We start from the raw sequence: 19,906 nt of genomic DNA on the forward strand, positions 1-19,906 counted from the left end.
CTCAAAGGCTTTTCACTTGTTATTATAGTTTATCAAATTTTGCCCTAAAAAGCGTTAGACAGATTAAATACCTTGGAATAATTTTGAAAAAAAAAAAATCGGATAACGTCGAAGTCCTACACCGAACAAAGCTTTGCAAGGCGCAGTGCCTCTGTATTCTCTGATTATTTTCTGTCTCTTCACATAATTTATTTGGTCACTTCTTGAGTATGTTTTTTTGTTATGGAGGCCAACCAATCAGATCGCTACTAATAAAATAAATTAATGGCATATCTTCCTCGTTTATGGTTGCTCAAAAACCTTAACCTTCCTTTTACTTGTAATATCATCCCATATCCCTTTTGCTTTGTCTTTGAATGAACAAAATGTGTGGGCAACTATTAGCAGGGGTAGCTGAATGAGTTCGTACGTGAATACCATGCGGCAGTGCAGAGGTTCGAGTATATTTCTGTCATTAAAAAGCTCCTCATAAAAACCTATCTGCCGTACAAAGTCAACTTGAAACTGTAGGTCCCTCCATTTGTGGAACAACATCAAAACGCACACCATAAATAGGTGGAGAGAGTAAGCGCCACTAAAGAGAGTAAGCATATAGATATGCCCCAATATCATCAGATAGATATAGATATGCCCCAATATTCTTTGAAGGAATACAATTTCACGTTCTCCATCGTCCTTTTCATAGTTCACGTCTGTTCAATGATTATATCTTAAGCACTATTTCTATTTATTCATCGATCTATTCGTGAATTCAATGCTATTCTTACTGCCACTATTGTTTTTTTCAAGGGCGGCTTTTTTTGAATCTTTTGAATTCCGCTCTTTAGTCTTTGAAATTTCTATGTAAATGCAATTAGTTTTAAATTACTTTGTGCTAATCCGAGGCTAAAAGATTGTAATTTCTTATGTTAAATAAATAGATAAATAAATTAAATAAACCTATAACAATTAAATGAAAAAACCCAATAACGATTTATACGCCTAGACAGAAACAATTAAGATGGCGACAATCCGTGGCAACACACAATAAAATGTAATGGCTAATGGAGAGTCCTTCCAGGAATACGCAAAAACTCTTCAGCTGCGAATTTGTAGTTTACCTTGAAGACTTAAAGAAAAAGGCTACACATGTGTCGCAAAATAAGTGCGCGCTGCGAGAATCAGCCGAAAGCAGGTATTATTTTCGTTGTGCTTTAGTCGAGGAATATCGGCGTTTGTTGGCAGCGAGGGCATTGTTATGAAGCTGCAATCGAGAAGATACACGGCAAGCAAGTAAGACACAGCGATTCAGTCGGATGCACCCAGCTCTTGCCGACAATCAATTGCAGGTCTCAGTTACACGCAGTTTTTGGCGAGGAACCAACCTGTGCAAGACTATTTAACAATCCAGTGATCGAACTCAGAGGAGTTATTCTGAGGCGTTTTATTGGAGAAAGCGTAACAAATTTCGTAACAATATTTACTTGTAATTAAGCAAAAAGAATTTTATCTTTTATTGAAATTGTATGTTTGTATGTTTTACCTTGATTATTAAATTTGCGTCAATTTTTTTATTTCAACTCCAGCTGACATATTTTCTTAGGACTTACAAAGGAAAAAAGCCTAAATTTGAATGAAGCAACAGTCCGGACTATCAAGAAAAGAAATATGAAGTGCTTTTGCTGCAGGATCATTGACACCCACAAAGGCAATGGAGTTCCGTTAGATGGCAATATCACCAAACAAAAAGAACTAAAAATTTACATACACAGGATACACATAAATCAAGTTTTCAGTAATGATGAAGCTGGGCTTTGGTGGAAAAAATGACGAGCAGAACTTTTATATCTGAAACAGAGAAAACAGCACCCGGATTTAAGGTGTCTAAAGATAGCCTAAAGCTCCTTTTGTACAGCTATGCATCGGAGGATTTTGTGACATAACCCTTGCTAGTTTATAGATCTTTAAGTCCTCGTGCAATTAAAGGCGTAAATATAGATTCCTTACCAGTAAATTGGAAACCAAATCCGAAAGCTTGGATAACTGGATATTTATTTAAAGATTGGTTTTTAAATGTTTTGTGTCAGTGGTTGAACGTTATTTAAGGCTGAAAAGTTTGAGCTTCTAAGTGCTATTACTATTAGATATTGATATTAGATATCACCTACAAGATTTGAATCATCGCAACATCAAAATATAGTTCCTACCACCTAAAACTACTTCGTTGCTCCAACCATTTGATCAAGGTATTATTTACAATTTTATTTAGGCGTAAGCGGATTTGATGGAAATGGCATCCGAACCTGTAAATCAAATCGATTCTCAGGACACTAGCACTAAAGAAGATTGTGCAGTTCATAATTTAACATTAACAAAATTAAAGGAAGTCCTAAACTTAGCTGGAAATAGCAATTCATTTTTCTTGAATGCAGACTCTTCTACTAAAAAAACCCGAAAATTCAAAAGAGCGTTGCAAAACTGTCTAGCTCCATACCGTCAAATTTACAACAGCAACCAAAGTACAATTACAGATTTTGTTTAAGAGGGAAGAAGATGCGGGAACTTAAAATGAAGAAAAAAGTTCTGAAAGCGAAGGCGAAATGTTCTCGTTTGGTTATACTGAGCGGTGACCACGAAGAAATTTATTAAATTAGGGTTTCTTAAATTAAAATAATATTTTTTTATTATTTTGTGTTGTACATACATTCATATCTTTAATAAAAATGAAGTTGTTGATGAATTAAAGAAGTAAAAACAAACATGATTTTAATAAGATTTCGGAACATAGCCCTGGTTTTTTTACTGGCTCTGAGCCTCATACAACACCACAATTTCTAGGAATCTATCCACCGCGTTAAACGAGGGTTACCTGAATTTGGTTAACTAAGGGATGGGCAACAGAGTTGCCTTACTGTTATTAATTCCATGACGAAGGAAGTCGTCCAACTTGAACGATTCTTTTATTTGTATCTTTAGTGTTTACATATAAAAAGTGGGCATGGTTTTTGTCCGATCTCAATAATTTGTTGAATCTAAATGAGGTGGGGAGCAACACGTGTACGAAGTCCTGGTTAGTTATATGAAATCGGTATCGAAATACATGCATTTACTCAAAAGTGTAAGTAATACTGCCTATTTTCAAAATTCTACTTGGGTCGAATTTCTTTTTTGGGTTTGTTATTTTGACCAAATTAGAGCAATTTTGCTGAAGGCACTTTGGATTAGAAAGGGAGTCTTCTAAACAGACGAAAGCATGGATTGCTCCGCTATTTCCTAGTTTTCATTTTTACTCTCGCTACTATTCGGAAATTGAACAAATGAGTAGTGGAACAGGTAGCACTCCGCTTTACTCCGCTCTTAGCTATGTTTCGTTACTGTTAGTAACTCAGAGTACTAGTCAAAAAAAATTTCAGTACTCTCTGTAGTTGGAGTAGTAGCAGAAAGCTTAGAATCGACCGTAGCGCTACGTGCGAGATTCATGTGTACTCCCATAGCTACTACCTGAGCAGTGCCTGCTTTTGTTTTGTAAGTGACGTTTTGTAAGCGTTTTTGCGGTGGCACACTGAAAACATTACCGACAAGTTAGATATGTCTGTAGGTTGCAGGTATAGTTAAATACATCTATGTATGTCTATAATTTGGATTATAGCACTAATTCATATACTAAGTCAAAACACTTGTAAGTATATGTATATATGCAAACTAACAAAATAATGTTTCTATTTCAGAATTTATTTGAATATTTTTTTATTTAAATATTGAGAAGGCAGTTGGTTGGTTGGTTAAAGTGGTGATTCTTCCAGTCCAATCCAACTAGCGCTTCCGCACCATTTTGTTGCCACATCCTCGTTACCAACTTGTTTAACGGTTATTTACAGCATAACTATATCCAGTCTGTGCGGTTAAGGAACCTTATTAGGTTGTTAACATCTAAGCCAGATAGTTGTTCGAGATTCTCGAACAGCGGTTGGCCCAGGGTTAACATTCTGTCCTTCCATAGGGCAGGGCATTCACAGAGGAAATGGAAGATTGTCTCCTTTTTCTCCGGTTGTTTGCAACTGTGACAGTATGTATTGTGAGGGATGCCCATTTTGGCTGCTTGTTCTCCGATAGACCAGAAGCCAGTTAGGACTGCCGTTAGTCTCCAGGCGTCCCGTCGTTTCATTCTTATTAATGCCGATGATTGCTTGAGATTGTAGGTGGGCCATAACGTTCTGCTAATTTTGCATTTCGTCTGGATTTTCCACCTACAGTCTGCGATTCGGAGGTATTTTAGGGAAATTGTGCTCTTGACTGCACCTAATGGTGTGAGTACCGATTCTGCAAGAGCATTATTCATGGCAGATCCCCCTCTTGCCAGTTCATCTGCTTTTTCGTTGCCTTCAATGTTCCGATGTCCCCGGACCCAGATTAAGGTAACTTTATGGTTTTCACTCAAGATGGTGAGGCTATTCCTACTTTGTTCCACCACTTTGGAGGTTGTTGTGGCCGAACCCAGTGCCTGGATTGCAGCTTGGCTATCCGAGAGAATAGCGATATTACCCTTAAAAGAGAAGTCTGCGATTAGTAACATACAGGCTTCCCCAATTGCCAGTACTTCCGCCTGGAAGACACTGCTGGTATTAGGGAGACGCACAGATTTCTCAATTTTAAGTCTGTGAGAATATATACCAGCTCCAACACCGCAGCCCATTTTACTTCCATCCGTATAGACTGTAGTGTCGAAGTTGTTTAGAGAGAATCCCTTATTCCATTCCTCCTTAGTTGGAAAGAGAGTGGCAAAGTTCCTATTGAAAGTTACCGTCGGGACGATGTAGTCAGTTCTCACCGAGATTAACTGAGTTTGTCGCAATAATAGACTAGCATGACCATAAGTTTTTTCTCTCCAGCGGCCCGCTTCGTTTAACCTAAATGCACTCATGGTTGCCGTCTTCTTAATATGTAGGTCTATTGGAATAACGTGTGTCAGTGCATTGAGAACCATACGATAGAATAGGCCGTATAACCGTCTTATACAGCCATAATGGCAGTGACAGTGTGTAGATGCAAACAAGCTGGATATTTCCCGGAACACATTAAGCGATTAGTATTTATTTACTAAAAACATAGCACAAACACCCGAGTATTAAAGTTATAATATGATATAGTACAATAACTGCAACTAAAAAATGATAATCAAAATATTATAAAACATTTACATATTTCTTCAAATTTAATTTCTTCTTTTATAACGCTTCCGTGATAGCTATCACCTTGCTACCGTCGTCAAATTTCCTACCTCGAAGTTGTTCCTTGAGGCAAGAAAAGATATAGAAGTTGCTGGAAGCCAGATCTGGTATGCAGAGTTTTCGAGTAACTTGAAATTCATTTCTTGTTTGGAAGCCATCGCAATTTCAGCTTAGTGTGCTGAGGCGTTGACTTAAAACAATATTTTTGGTCGCAGTTAAAATTATTCATATAGATAGATTCCTGTAATCTCAAAAAAAAAAAAAATGTTTGATGACTTCTTGTTACATTATCATTGGTGAGGAATGTAAATGGACGCCTGGAACAGTGTTCGTCTTGAGTCGGTGTTCAACCCAGTTTAAGCTCTTTGCCTTGTAACTGTGTGAATATGGAGGAGCAGAGTCCGGTAATGTATCTACTAAGTTGGTATCGGATTTTAAGTTGAAATAAAGCAACGAATATCCAAATTGGTTCTATTTTTGTATAGAACCATTCATGGCATTTATTTTTTAAATATAAACATCCGTAAACACGAATTTTGGATGACTCGCCGGAGGACTTCCGTCGGTATCTCGTGAATAACTTTAGTAGCGTTTGCTTTCAATGCCTCAATCGAAGCTGATTTATCCAAGAAGCATTTAGACTTTACATACCCCCACAAATAAAAGTCCAAAGGTGTGATATCACAGGATCTTAGAGGTCAATCCACTGGTGCGAGACGAGGGATAGTATGGTATTATTTGCTATTAAAATGCTATTCGAAATATTGGAAAAACATGCTTACATACTACACACTTAACAAGCGAGCTTAAATGAATTTCTACAGTACTGCAAAAGGCAGCAACGAATCCATGTTGGAAAGGGCTAATTAAATTCAATTAAAAATTCAATAATTCAAAAAGCTTTGTTACTGCTGTGAATTTGAAGATTGGTCTATAATTTAAAATGTTCTTTTTGTTCCCAATATTTTGTATAGGCGTAATAAGCGAAATTTGAATTGCTGGGTCATAACACATGGGCTGAAAAATCCCAGGTCAAACACTTAGACGGCACCAGTGTTATTGCATTCACCTTTTTTAGTTAGTACTAACCTTAAAAATAACACTGTTAAAAACATATTCTATTCATCAGTTCGTGAGTTATTGTGCTAAGAGTGACGCTACTTCTGTTATCTTAAAAAAAAGGATCAAAAAGAATTTCGTGTTTTAATTTTACACTGCTTCATGATGGGAAAAAATACCATTCAAGCGAAGCAATGGCTTGAAAAGTGTTATGGGGGCTCAGCTCCATCAGAAACAATAATAAAATAATGGTTTTCTGACTTCACGTGACGTGCTCGTAGAGATACCGATGATGCATAACGCAGTGAACGTCCAACCGACGCGGTAACAACAGAACATCATAAAAGCGATTGATCGAAAAGTGAAGTTGCGAGAGTTAGCTGGCATCATTAAGACATCAAAAAACGTGTTGGCGTGCCTATATTGTAGGAGCATTTGACTATGAGAAAGCTCTGTTCAAAGTGGGTGCCGCGTTTGCTTACTGTTTTGTTTCATCAAAACAACGCACCGTATCACAAGTCAATCAAAACAATGGCAAAACTAAATTAATTGAACTTCCAATTTTCTTTCAAATTTGGCTCCCACATACTACTCGCTTTTCGCAGACCTAACATAATTGCTCGCCTGTATGAAATTTAGCAGAGGCAGAAGATAAATCGTCCTACAAAAGTGTGTATTTGAAATGCTAGAGTGGCGCTGGAATAATTGCGTTGTTCTTGATGGATGAATAAAGCTAATTATGAAGAAAAAAATGTGTTTTCTTCGTTACGCCCGGGACTCTTCTGCACATGTTTTACATCCATAGATAGGAATTTAAAAATCGAAGTAATAGCGTGAATAAGGAGCTTTCATGCATTTTAATTAAGAAACTAGATAAACCGTCAATATAACCCGTCTGTATTACCCGCAGAACGCAACCTGACATAAGTGCGTACCTATTTTTTTGTATGTAGATTATCACATAACTATCACTAGCTATGCACATATGTACGTCCATATGTAACTAGCGACTAAAGTAACTAAGCACTTTTCCAACCTCCAAGATGAGCACAGTTCAGTTGATTTAGTGTTAGTTGTTTAAAGTTGAGCTGGCAAAGATTTTAGAGCTCCGTTATCCAAGATTTATTGGGATTACCGGCGGGTTAGTGAACAGTTGCTTTGTTTATTAGAGAAATCACAGAGAGAACGTATATTCGAATCTCGTTGAAACACCAAAATTAAGAAAAACATTTTGCTAATAGCGATTGCCCCTCGGTAGGTAATGGCAAGCCTCCGAGTGTATTTCTGCCATGAAAAAGCTCCTCATAAAAATATCTGTTGTTCGGAGTCGGCTTGAAACTGTAGGCCCCTTCATTTGTGGAACAGCATCAGGACGCACACCACAAATAGGAGGAGGAGCTCGGCCAAACACAAAAAGAAACATTTTTAATTGCAAATTTCTCAAACTGTTCCGAAATATCAAAACAATTAAACGAATGTGATAGTGCAAACTAGCATTGCATCCAATCTTCCTAGTATATCTCTTTAAAAGTTTGATTATTTTTTATTCACAATAGATATTAACAGTAATTTTTCGGCAATCCTCCTGGTCCAGTTAAATTTTGAGATTTAAGTCTTGTTGTCAATCCGCATTTTTTGCACTGAATTCCTGAAACAATTCCGCATTAACCTTCATGTGCCCGGCTTACTACATTTGTAGTAAATTGTGAAAAAAAGTGAGATAAAAAAAAATTTTCCGAAACAACAATGCCCGAATTTTTTAGTAGCTTCCTGATTATCAAATCAAAGTCAATTAAGAGTATAATAACACTCGAACTATTATTTGCCTGACTTCTAGACCCTACTTGAAAAAAACATCATCTTGTGGCCGGCTTACTACATTTGTAGTAACCATATAAAATGTATGCAAAATAGTATTTTATAGTTAACTTCAGCTTGTCGCAACACGATTTTTTATAACTGTCGCTTCGCTTAGTTACCGAAGTACGTTTGTGTGTGTGTGTATGTGTATGTGTACGTTTAAATACATATATATCAGTCTAAGGTACGAAGAACTTCAGGATCATGTGCAAAACATATTGCACGAGCTTGATGAGGAAGAAAAGCATTTCGACTTGGAGGATAATAGCAATGCCGGCAATGATGAGAGTTCCAACCCGAACGATATTGGCGCTGGTGGTTTGATTGGTATCAATACAGAAGAATCCGACGCTGAAAGTGAATTAATTATTGAAGAGTACGACATTCGCAATGATGAGCAAGAAGAGGGTTTCGAAGCAGATTTCGAGGATGATTTTAATTCAGGCGAACCGCCCATTACCCAACGATATGATGCGTTGATCGCTAAAGATCAAACTGCATGGCTTAAGAACTTTCCTAGCCAAGGTGTTCGCGTAAGTAGCCATAATGTATTTCGGAGCACTGTTGTGGGTCCAACTCGGACTACCCAGGGTCTAATTGAGTCTGACGTCTTTGAGTTGATATTCACTCCATCAATGCTTCAACAAATTCTAGTAGATACGAATGAAAAAGCACGAAAAGCCTATGAGACTTGGAATGAGAAAAACTGCACTGGAGATAAAAGAATCTGGGAGAAATTAACCTTAATTGAAATAAGAGCATTTATAGGTCTTGTGTTACTAGCAGGTGTAAATAAATCAAATGACGAAGATGTGGGTGTGCTGTGGAGCCAATAATGCATTTGCTTTTATCGAGCAGTAATGCCTAAGTCACGCTTCAAAGAAATTGTTCGATTCATTAGATTTGACAGCGAGCGTACAAGAGCAGTTAGGCTAGAAGCCGATAAGGCTGCTCCAATATCTGAATTGTGGACACAAATGAACGCAAATCTGCGCAAATATTACCAACCATCTGGAGAAATTACTGTGGATGAACAATTATTTGCTTATCGCGGTCGAACTAGGTTTACTCAGTACATACCCTCTAAGCCTGCCAGGTATGGGATAAAGGTTTGGTTTGCATGCGATGCTAAGTCGTTCTATCCACTCAAAAGTGAAATATATACTGGAAAAAACTCAAATGCTGGTCGAGCAAATAAGGTAGGTGAAGGTGTTATGCAAAGGTTAGTATGCCATTGGGAGAACACCGGAAGGACTATTATTTGTGACAATTTTTTTACATCGCTAAACTTAGGCAAGTATTTAATGTCCAAAGGTCTTGTTATTCTTCGTACTGTTCGTCAAAATAAAACGTTTGTACCATATGAAATGAAGGCTGATCGCAATCGTGCTGAAGAATCTTCCATTTTCCGATTTCTCGATGGAAAGTTTTCTTTGGTATCTTATGGTATCCAAAAAGAGGCAGATCAGTTATAATACCTGCCAGCACACCTTTGACAAATTCAATTGTAGCTGAAAAGAAAAACAAGCCGCAATACATCCTTGATTACAATGCAAACAAAGGAGGCGTCGACGCAATGGATAAAATGCTTTCTGCATATTCAACGAAACGCAAAACATTGCGTTGGCCCTTGGCCATGTTTTATAACATGCTGGACGTAAGTGCACTTGCATCATTCATCATTTACTCGGAAAACAATCCATATAACCGTCGCACAGACGCGCGACGAAAGTTCTTGCGGAGCTTGTCTAAGCAGCTTTTTATGCCAGCAATTGAACAGCGCTCTCAAGTTCCCCGGGTGCTGGGATTCCATCAAACACGTAAAGCTATCGAAATGGCTCTGGATCGATCCCTTTCTGCTACATCTAATGTTGATTCATCTATTTTACCTGATATTTCCAACGATAAACAACCAAAATATCCTGTACCTTGTCAATACTGGTGCAAAAAAGCAGTGTGTAATGCACATGCCGAAACATATATTTTGAGAAAATGCTGTTCAACTCCTGAAAATTAAAACATTTTTTGTACTAAAATTATCACCTGAATTCAATATTTTTAAATAAAAAGATTATTACACACGTACAAGTAAACAAAAAACACCATACAAGTCTTTTTTTCTTAACATTACATTGGTTTTGCATGCCCTTACCTAGTTACTACAAATGTAGTAAGCCGACCGGGTACGTAAGTTTTATATCCCGGGCACATGAAGGTTAAGTTATTAATCCCGATTAACCTAACCATCTATCTGGGCTATTAGATTCTACTTTCAGTTTTCATAGACACTTTAGGATTTACTCAGTAAGTAATCACAACTACACCATCCATATTGGTAATCCTCCATGTTTACAATGTTTTGTTTTACATATGTATTTGTTTGCTTTGTTTTTATTTTCGATTTAATACGTTTCTACATATTGGGTTGGGAAAGAATTTCGCAGCGATTTTACCGAAGACTTTTATTTAAACAAAAAAAAAATTACAGGGTAGGCCATTTAAAGCGGGCCCATCGGGCAACCCTATAACTTTTGACAGGAACGTCAGATCGACTAATGACATAGCGCGTTGGAAGCGTCAGTCCAAGACAATTTTTACCATGGAGCAGTACACTCCAAAAGAACGCGCTGAAATAATTCAGCTTTACATCCAAAATAACTTCTCAATTGTGAAAACTCAACGTGCGTTTAAAAAAAAAAATAAAGTTAAAAGTGCGCCATCCAAAAGCACTTTACAGCGTTTATACGCAAAATTTATTAACCACGGTAGTCTCAGCAATACCAGCCACGCATCCAGACAACGTACACGACGTTCTGCTGAAAATATCGAGGCTGTACGAGCCAGTGTTGAGGAGGCTCCGCGAACATCGAGTTATCCCAATGTTTATGCCAATCATCGAAGAAAATGACATGGAAGGCTACTGGTTCCAACAGGACGGGGCTACATGCCACACTTCACGCGCTACAATCGATTTTTTGAAGCCATTGTTCCCTGGAAGGTTGATTTCGAAAAATGGTGATTTTCCGTGGCCACCGAGATCACCAGATTTGACGCCACCGGACTTTTATTTGTGGGGTTATCTGAAATCCAAGGTATACATCAACAAGCCAAGGACTCTAACTCAACTTAAAAACAATATCCGACGCGAAATCGCCGCCATACCGGCCGAAATATTGGCCAAAACGATGGAAAACGCCGAAAAAAGGACACATTTGGCCATCAAGGCCAGAGGCAAACATTTGAAGGATATCATTTTCAAAAACTAGCTGGAACAAATCTCCTTGAATCAAAATAAATGATTTTTCATATCAACACAAAAAAAAATGTTTTTTTCAATGTTTTTTTTCAGAAACAAATGGGCCCGCTTTAAATGGCCTACCCTGTATATCAATATTATATTCGTCGGTGCTGATTACAACCTCTTTCCGCCTCTCCACCAATTTGTTTATGCCGTTCCGCCAAAATTCTCTTGGTCTGGTGTCAAAGAATTTGTGGAGTCAGTTTTTAAGGACCTCCTATCGAAGGTAACGCCCTTCATATGGTTTGACCGAGAGCGGAAAAGTTGGTAATCGGTCGGTGGAAGGTCCGGGGAATACGGCGGATGCTGAAGGACCTCCCATTCGAGCTCTCAGAGTGCAGCTTTGCCGACTTGTGTAACATGGGATCTGGCGTTGTCGTGAAGGAGTATGGTTAGACCATGTCGTTCAGGTCTTTTCGGTCCCATAGCCTCATTCACGTGGTATAGCTGGGCAAGGTAGAGCTCTCTGTTGACCGAGGTACTCTTTTCGAAAATTTCTGACTTACGGCGCAATTGCGGTCAACCTTTGAAAGGGATTACTTTAAAAGATAAATGTCATAAATGGTTCTACATAAAAATTTTGTAATAAAGCTTTGAATTTCACCATTTACTTTGTTGTTATTAGGATTCGCTAGAAAAGAAAAAAATGCTGATAAAATTGTTCAACTTTGTTTAATTCTCTTAATAATTTTTCAGACTAAAATCTTACTTAAGGGGAATGTATTATGTTTTAATTCTTCAAGCAACATCGCATTTATGTACATACGTATATATACATAAGTACTCGTATACTTTTATGTATTGACAAACAGGGTGGCTGATGAAAGCCGCTACCAAAAAAAAATTGAATAACTTTTTTTCTTTTTAAGTTATCTGTTCTATTTTTATTTTAATTTGCAGATTGATCTTTAAAATTTATTAAAATGGATAACTGGGGCACGCAAACAAGAATTTGGATAGTCCGCCGCTATCACGCACTGGAGTCCGTAGTTTTGGTACAGAGAGAGAACAGGCGGATGTTTGGCGGTGATCCCCCGAGCAGATGGACCATAATGAGACTGGTGAATAATTTTGCTGAGCAGGGAACAGTCGCAAGAAGGCTTTATCATCGAAACCCACCAGTTCGGACGGAGGAAACGATCGCTGCTGTAGCTGCAGCTATACAAAGCAATCCAAGGGTTTCAACAAGAAGCTTATCTGCTCAACTTGGTGTCAGCCGACAGTCTTTGCAAACAATAATGCACAAAGATTTAGACTTATTTCCCTACAAAATTCAAATGGTTAAATGAATGCAGCGGACTTGCCGATTCGCTTGGAATTTTGCCAGAAGATCCTGCAAATGGTGGAAGAAGACCAAAACATGTTAAACTGCCTTTTCATATCTGATGAGGCCCATTTCGATTTAAACGGAAATGTGAACAAACAAAATTGTCGAATATGGAATTGTCGAATACTTCTAACCCACAGATACTCCACGAGACGGAATTGCATCCTCTTCGCGTGACAGTGTGGTGTGCGGTTTCTTCACGCTATATTGTCGGGCCTTATTTTTTTGAAGAAAATGGTCACACCGTTACGGTTACTGGAGACCGTTATTTGAAAATGCTGAAAGAATTTTTCTATCCAGAACTACGCCGAAAGAGAATTCCTTTCAACTCTGTGTGGTTTTAACAAGATGGGGCAACGTCTCACATAGCCCAGACTGTTATGACAGAGTTGCGACGAAAATTTGCCAATAAACTGATTTCAAGAAACTCCGAATTTCGTTGGCCCCCAGGTCGCCTGACCTTACTGCACCTGACTTTTTCTTGTGGAAGAAGAAGATTATAAAACAAAGCCAACAAATTTGGATGAACTGAAACAATCCATTCGGGCAACAATTGCGGCTATTCCTGTCGCAACTCTCAAAGCAGCAATGAACAACTTTTTACTAAGATGCTGCACTTGTGTCAACGAGCATGGGGGCATTTAAATTCAATTATTTTTAAAACTAGTTAAGCTACATTTAATAAAATTTAATGACCTTCAACTTGAAAAAAATTAAATGAATTCCATACACTAAAAAAAAAGTTATTTGAGTTTCTTAATGTAGCAAAATTCATTAACCACCCTGTGCATATGTAAATTCATCTCTCTAGAGCATAAAACTTCAATAAGCAAATTAAGCTAAGTACCTTCAACATTTAAGAACTTCAATTATAATCGAATTTTGAAATAAAGTAGACAAATACTTATTACGCATAGAATTGAATATAAATTATAAAAATGTTGAATTGAAATCAATGTATTTTATTTAAAGAAGTGAAGTGTGTCGCCATGCATTAGTGAGGTATATGGTGGAAAGAATTCAGAAGATGTGGCCAACATCAGACTGTTAACTGACTCAGCGACTTTGAAGGAATCAGCTGATCTCACATAACCAGGCTTATGAAGGCGGTTTGTTTTCTACAAAGCTGAAATTGTGCTGGTGGTATGAAAAATAAATCAAGACTATTTCCACTAATGTTACATAGTTGCCGTATGAACAACAACTGATTGGATGAGCGTAAGAATACCTGTGAAATGAGCGGGCAGAACTTTACTCTTAAATCCCCTATGACGTTTCCGCCGAAGTCACTCTTACAAGTTTGCTTCGGAAGAGCAAACCTGGTAATCTATCATCCGTGTGCGGGGTAGTAGGTTTATTGGATCTAGTAAAGTGTGAGGAGCAATAGCACGACTATGTCAATTCCATCCACGTGATTAGTACGCTGACGCTATCAAATAGTAAGCTTGCCAGTACTAGCGAGGTGACTGACGAATAGAAAATGTTAACGTTAAATTCGGCAATTGCAAGGGAAGTGGGTTGGCGCAGGACTAGTGACGACCACCGAAGTTTAGTGAAATCGTTAGTTCAGAACTATTTACATACATATACATATGCACACATAGATGAAACCAGAAAAGGCTTTAATCTGCTAGTCTTTGAAATAACGCAGACAACTTCAAACAATGCGTTTTCGCCATTCCCTGTGCACATTCGAATTTTCTTAATTTTTTTTGTTTTGTTGAGTGGCTTCAGGCAGTTTCGCATCCTTTTACTTTCTCCCACATGCATATGTGTGTGTGTACATTGATGTTATTTCGCGTTTCCTCTCAGCGTATTTGTTCAGTTGTTCCACGAATGTCTTTGCTGCTGCTGCTATTTTATTTAAAGTCAACTTGGCGGTTTGTTTATCGTTTTATTACTTGCTGCTACTGTATATCTTTCAGTATTGTTTTGTTTTTTGTTATTGTTCACTTACTAGTGTTTTTTATTGTGAAGCAATGTGTTGTTGGACAAAATATCCGCTTGCAATTAAAGTCACATCAAATCGCATGTCCGGAAATTTGATGTCATTTGCAGAAATTTGTGTTGAAATGCAATGCAGTTTTTTTGGAATTCGTTTTGTTGTTATGTAGTTTTTCGCAGATACACACAAACAATAACAAATAATGTGTATAACCATGTGCAAACAGATGTCGAAAAAAGGAAGTAATTAAAAAGAGGAATTTCAATACGATTAAGATAGCGTTGCCACATTAAGCGATTTAAGCGATAGTGTTTTTTCATAATTTTTTTTTAAAGATATACAAAAAACCTCGAAACTTTATTAGGTTGAGAACGACCGTCTGATGCATGTAGCGCGAGTATATTTCAAACATTTTTTTTTTTTGTATTTTGATTTCAGTTTGTCGAACTGATTTCGGCAATTTATCAATTTAAAAAGTTATTTATTCATTCATGATTTTTGTTTTTTACTTTTGATACATTTCTTTATACGTTCACATGCAGTGTTATGAAAATCGGAAGAAGAAGATGTCCGCAGCTTATCGCTTAGTATACTTTTTTCCAACAAATGTGATAATCGCATATCACTATTTAATTTTTTAAAGAGATATTAACCTGTGGTCTGATACAAGGTTGTTTTTTGCAGCAATGATATATTTAAAGCTCAATTTGCCCCTTCTGGTAAAGATTATTTTACTCACCTTATTTAGATAAAAAAACCCACTACCCCATAGATTGAACTGAGATAATTGGTAGCTTCAGCGTTGTCAAAATAAAAATAAATAAATAATTATCGCGTACACTTCTGTCAGGTGCTTGGACAAGCTCCTCCTCCTATATGTGGCATGCGTCTTGATGTTGTTCAACAAATGGAGGAACCCTTCGTTTTAAGCGAAGTCCGAACGATAAATGTTTTTTTATGAATAGCTCTTTCTTGGCAGAAATACACTTTGATGTTTGCCAATGTCTGCCGAGGGGCGACCTCTATTATAAAAACTTTTCTATCATTTTGCCATTTCATACACGTAGATTTGAGCCTACGCGCTCCCAAAGGGTAGTCATGCACAAACCCAACGCCTACTTCTGCTACTAATACAGTAGATCCGTTTTATTTTAAGACTTCACTTTCGAAAACAATCAAAAACATTTCGCCATCTGAAGAGCAAATTTTATAAACGTAATAAAAACGCGAAGGTAAATTTTTAATTCATGATTGGCATAGAAATCGTGTTCCATAAATAATGGGAAAGTTTGCTCATTCGAACAAACTAATAATATACCCAAAAAAATTGTTTTTGTTCTTTTTTGGATATCAACCGTCCTTTTTTATGGCCCATCCTTTACATTTGCAGATGCACCTGGATTTGGTGATATGGCATGACGCCAAATCTGAACCATTTTTGAGTTATTTGATTTTAAAGATTATTTAAAACTTTTCTTCTGTATGTCTACTATCTTTTGAGCCTACCCGCTACCCGACTTTTTGGATAGTATTTGAAATAATTTGCAGAATAGTTTCCATGATTTTTTTTTAATTATCTGAAGTAGGAAATACTTAGTGAAAAATTAGAACTCGTAGGCAGAGGTCTTTATTAAAGTTTTATTAATCGTTTTTGTTATTTAGCATACCCCTTGTCTAAAAACAGAAGACTCCTTGTCCTGGCCGTCTGCCCGATAATATAAGCTAAAACTTTCATTGTATCTGAGTTTTGTTTTATTCCAAAATGCCAGATAACCAGTCCAAATTAAATTTTATTGAGATATGCGCGAGTACATAAAGCTCTGACTGAATTTGGCCACTTTACTTATTTCAATTGCATTGTGCAAGTTCAAAATTTGGGCAAAGATTTTGACAGGTTTTTTAAGTAAGACCTGAATTGAGTCCTTCGAAATTTAATGGTGTTTTTTTTGTAGGAAATTTCCGAAGCTTAGAGTTTTGATCGCCGATTTCGCTCGAAGTTGTCACTTTCCCTTTTTGCTTTATTTTTTATTTGTCCGGGTTTTTCAGCAATCTTGCGATCTCAAGAATGTTAAAATGCAGGATTGCACAGATGGAAGAAAAAATTGGAGCGGAATTTAAGGAAAGCACGAATAGACTGTATGGCTGTACTGGAAGTCTTTACTTTTATTGCCATTGCCAAAATTTAGCCCCGCCCATTTCATTTTAATAAGTTTTAATAACAAAAAGCCGAGAAATCACATTTTAGGTGTAAAGCAAATTTGGCAATTGAAATTAAAAATGAAAATTTGCAAGTAACTGTAGAACACATACATAGGCACAGGTTCATGTGTGAAAAAAAAAATTATAATAATAATAAACTACGTCATAAAACCACCTTACTCTGTGAAATTCCTTCAGAGTGGATTAGCGGTTCACGGACCAGGCAACCTTCCGGAAAAAGTCCGAAATTTAGTTTTTTGAGGTGAAATTTCTTAGGCGTCAATGGACGAGCGAGAATGGAGAGTAAAATTTCAAGGTCATACAACGTTTTGAGCATTTTCGTTCCGCGAGAGAGAAAAAAGATATAACGTAGGGGAGAAGGAGAGAGACTATACCTTATATATATCTTAGATGCGCTTTAGGCTATTTTTCTTGAGTTGTTCCTGGTGGTTGCTAATTTCTAGTGAGAAATAACACTGCCTACTTTTTGGCGCTTGTTTGTTGGTGCAAACTTGTAGGAAATATATTTTTGGGGCCTACTTTTTGGTGTTATATTTCTTTGGTGCCTACTGTTTGGAGCGTTTTTTGGTTCCAATTTTTTTGCCGTTTTTTTTTTTGGTGCCTACTTTTTGGCGCTTGTTTCCGTTTCCTGACTAGTGCTTGTGCGCACTATAAAGTGATATCCATTGCCTTACGGTAATTTGTGCCGTTGCTGCGGTCCTGACATCGCTGCGTTTGTGCGGGTGATAAGCATTCGGAGTAGTGCGCCTTGTTGCCACGGTTTGTGTTCGGCGTTTACCTACACCGGTCGACCCCTATCCATTTTTTGTAAATTTTTCCTATTTGTATTTTCTACAAATGTTGTGAATTTATTTAGATATATATTCTTTCTTTCTCTCTATCTCTCTCTCTCTCTCATTCTCTGTCGGGTCTCTCCGTCTTTCTTTGTCTGCCCTTAAGTTTCACTTCTGTTATGTGTACTACGCTACACGCACTGTTTTCTTTGTAATATATTTTATTCTGCAGGTAGGTTTCTATTTCCCCTTAGAATAGTAAACTTTCGAAATATTTTAATACTTTGTGATGTTGGACTTCTCTCTCACTCAAACTTTTACGATTCATTTGCAAGAGGAAACATTTTGTACCCATTCTACTTTGTTTCTTAATCAGTTGGTCTATCTAAAACATATGCACTTATTTCTGAAATTATTTTCGCTCATACTGAAAGTATAATATAAAATTGTTCAAAATAATGGGAGAAGTCATCCATACGTTAGCCCCGATAATTGATATACATATATCGACATAAATTGACAACGAAACATCAAAAATCGTATATAACAAACCTTAGCCCAAACAATATATTTGGTCAAAATAATATATTTGAGCCGATAGCCTTGGTAGCTTGTGCTAAAAAGTTATTTTGTAATTTTAATTATAGATAACAAATAAATAAATAAAAAAAATATATTTGGTGTCGGCAATAAAATTGGTCGAAGCAATATCTTTGGTCTAAATAATGCAAATGGTCTAAAAAATTTATGCTGTATCGCCAACCTTTAATGAATGGCGTTATTTAAAAAATGTGATGTCCGTGATATGTAATATCAGCAAATAAGGGTTAAAAACACGGCCGAGAGGAAAGACCAATTTTTTAAGGTAAATAAAGAATGGAAACCTCGCTAAGCACGTATTTTAAATACCAGTCCTGTTGACTGTAAGTACATAAGTACATACAAGTACAATAAGTACATTCAAACAGCTGGTAAATCTAGTGTTAATGGCGCCCCATAAAAAATAGGTTAATGGAAGTAATTCTCCAGTTCTAAATAAGCGACCTATTGACACCACCATTTCGATTTTCGAAGACAATGGGCAAATTATCGAATGTAGGTTTGGGTATGGGTCAAGTAGAGGCGCCTTGTTGAAGTCAAATGTCATCTGTATATTACCAAATATTATATTTCAATGTAATCGGTTAAATGGCCCGGTAACATCAGATCGTTCAAACTTTTTGACCAAAAGGCGTTTCAAAACCTTTAAGTTTATCCCATTTATAGCTTTTAACAAGGACTAACTCTTTGTAAGATGATAAAGAGAAATCGTCAATATAAGCTCACCAGACGTTTTATTTTTACAAGCATATTTTTGTATTCCATCTCATTCTCAAAAATTTCTTCACTTTTGAAGGCTATTTATTTAAATTTTCTCTTATATTGGACACTTATTTTTTTCTTCAAAGATGAAAGATTACCAGGTTTGCAATTTAGCTATGGTGAAAAGGAAAATTGTGAGGGGAACTTTGGCTGCTACGTCACTTGGGAATTCAGTAGCTGAATTCTCCACAATAATTTCACACCCATTCGCAAACTCGTCCAATCAGTCGTTGTTCAGCCGACAACAAAGTGTCATTGGTTGATGTTTTTCGTATATCACCAACATAATCTCAGCTATTTTGTAAATACACCTCACCTAAGAGCTCACTTTGATATATTTTCATAATGTTCTTTCTTTTTAAGTTTAAAAGTAACGTTGCTTACAAAAAATCGAAAACAAGGAGCAGTACGTCAAAGACAAAATATTATATTTAAAAAAGAAAATTAACTTTACCTTTTAAGAGTTAAAATTAAAATAGAGCCGAAAGTGGCCTTTTGCAGCATTTTTCTAATTAAATATAAAATCAAGCTCAAGCTTTCATATACACCATTCATACTCGTAGTAATAGCAAAATCACGTTATAAATATCTTTTAGAATGTAATGCTTTCTTTAACGAAGGTGTGAAGGTAATGGGATAAGTCAAATATTAAGTTGATTAAATTTATTAAATATGCATGAGACGTACAGTTTGAAGTTTTCAATTATTTTTCATTGGTATTGTGTGGCAACTCTGCCAGCAAGAATAGAAATGAAATGAATGCCAAGCGCAGCTCCAATGTGAAGTGTGTCCCCGGTGACGCTGATAGCTATAATTGTAATGGGCTTATTTGTTGTCACTGCTATACAGATTCTA

The 19,906-nt window shown here is 36.8% G+C and overlaps 1 protein-coding gene across 1 annotated transcript in view; it reads left to right on the forward strand.

Annotated features, from left to right (window-relative positions):
* Nucleotides 1-9,702: 9,702 nt before the first annotated feature.
* LOC129241937 (acid sphingomyelinase-like phosphodiesterase 3b) overlaps nucleotides 9,703-19,906 on the forward strand; it is a 196,944-nt gene continuing 186,740 nt past the window's right edge. Inside the window, exon 1 of the mRNA XM_054878487.1 lies at nucleotides 9,703-10,084. Within this exon, the coding sequence (XP_054734462.1) occupies nucleotides 9,703-10,084 (382 nt within the window). The remainder of the gene's footprint in view (nucleotides 10,085-19,906) is intronic.

The sequence above is a fragment of the Anastrepha obliqua genome, chromosome 3 (genome assembly GCF_027943255.1).
Source record: "Anastrepha obliqua isolate idAnaObli1 chromosome 3, idAnaObli1_1.0, whole genome shotgun sequence".
NCBI classification, from domain to species: Eukaryota; Metazoa; Arthropoda; class Insecta; order Diptera; family Tephritidae; genus Anastrepha; species Anastrepha obliqua.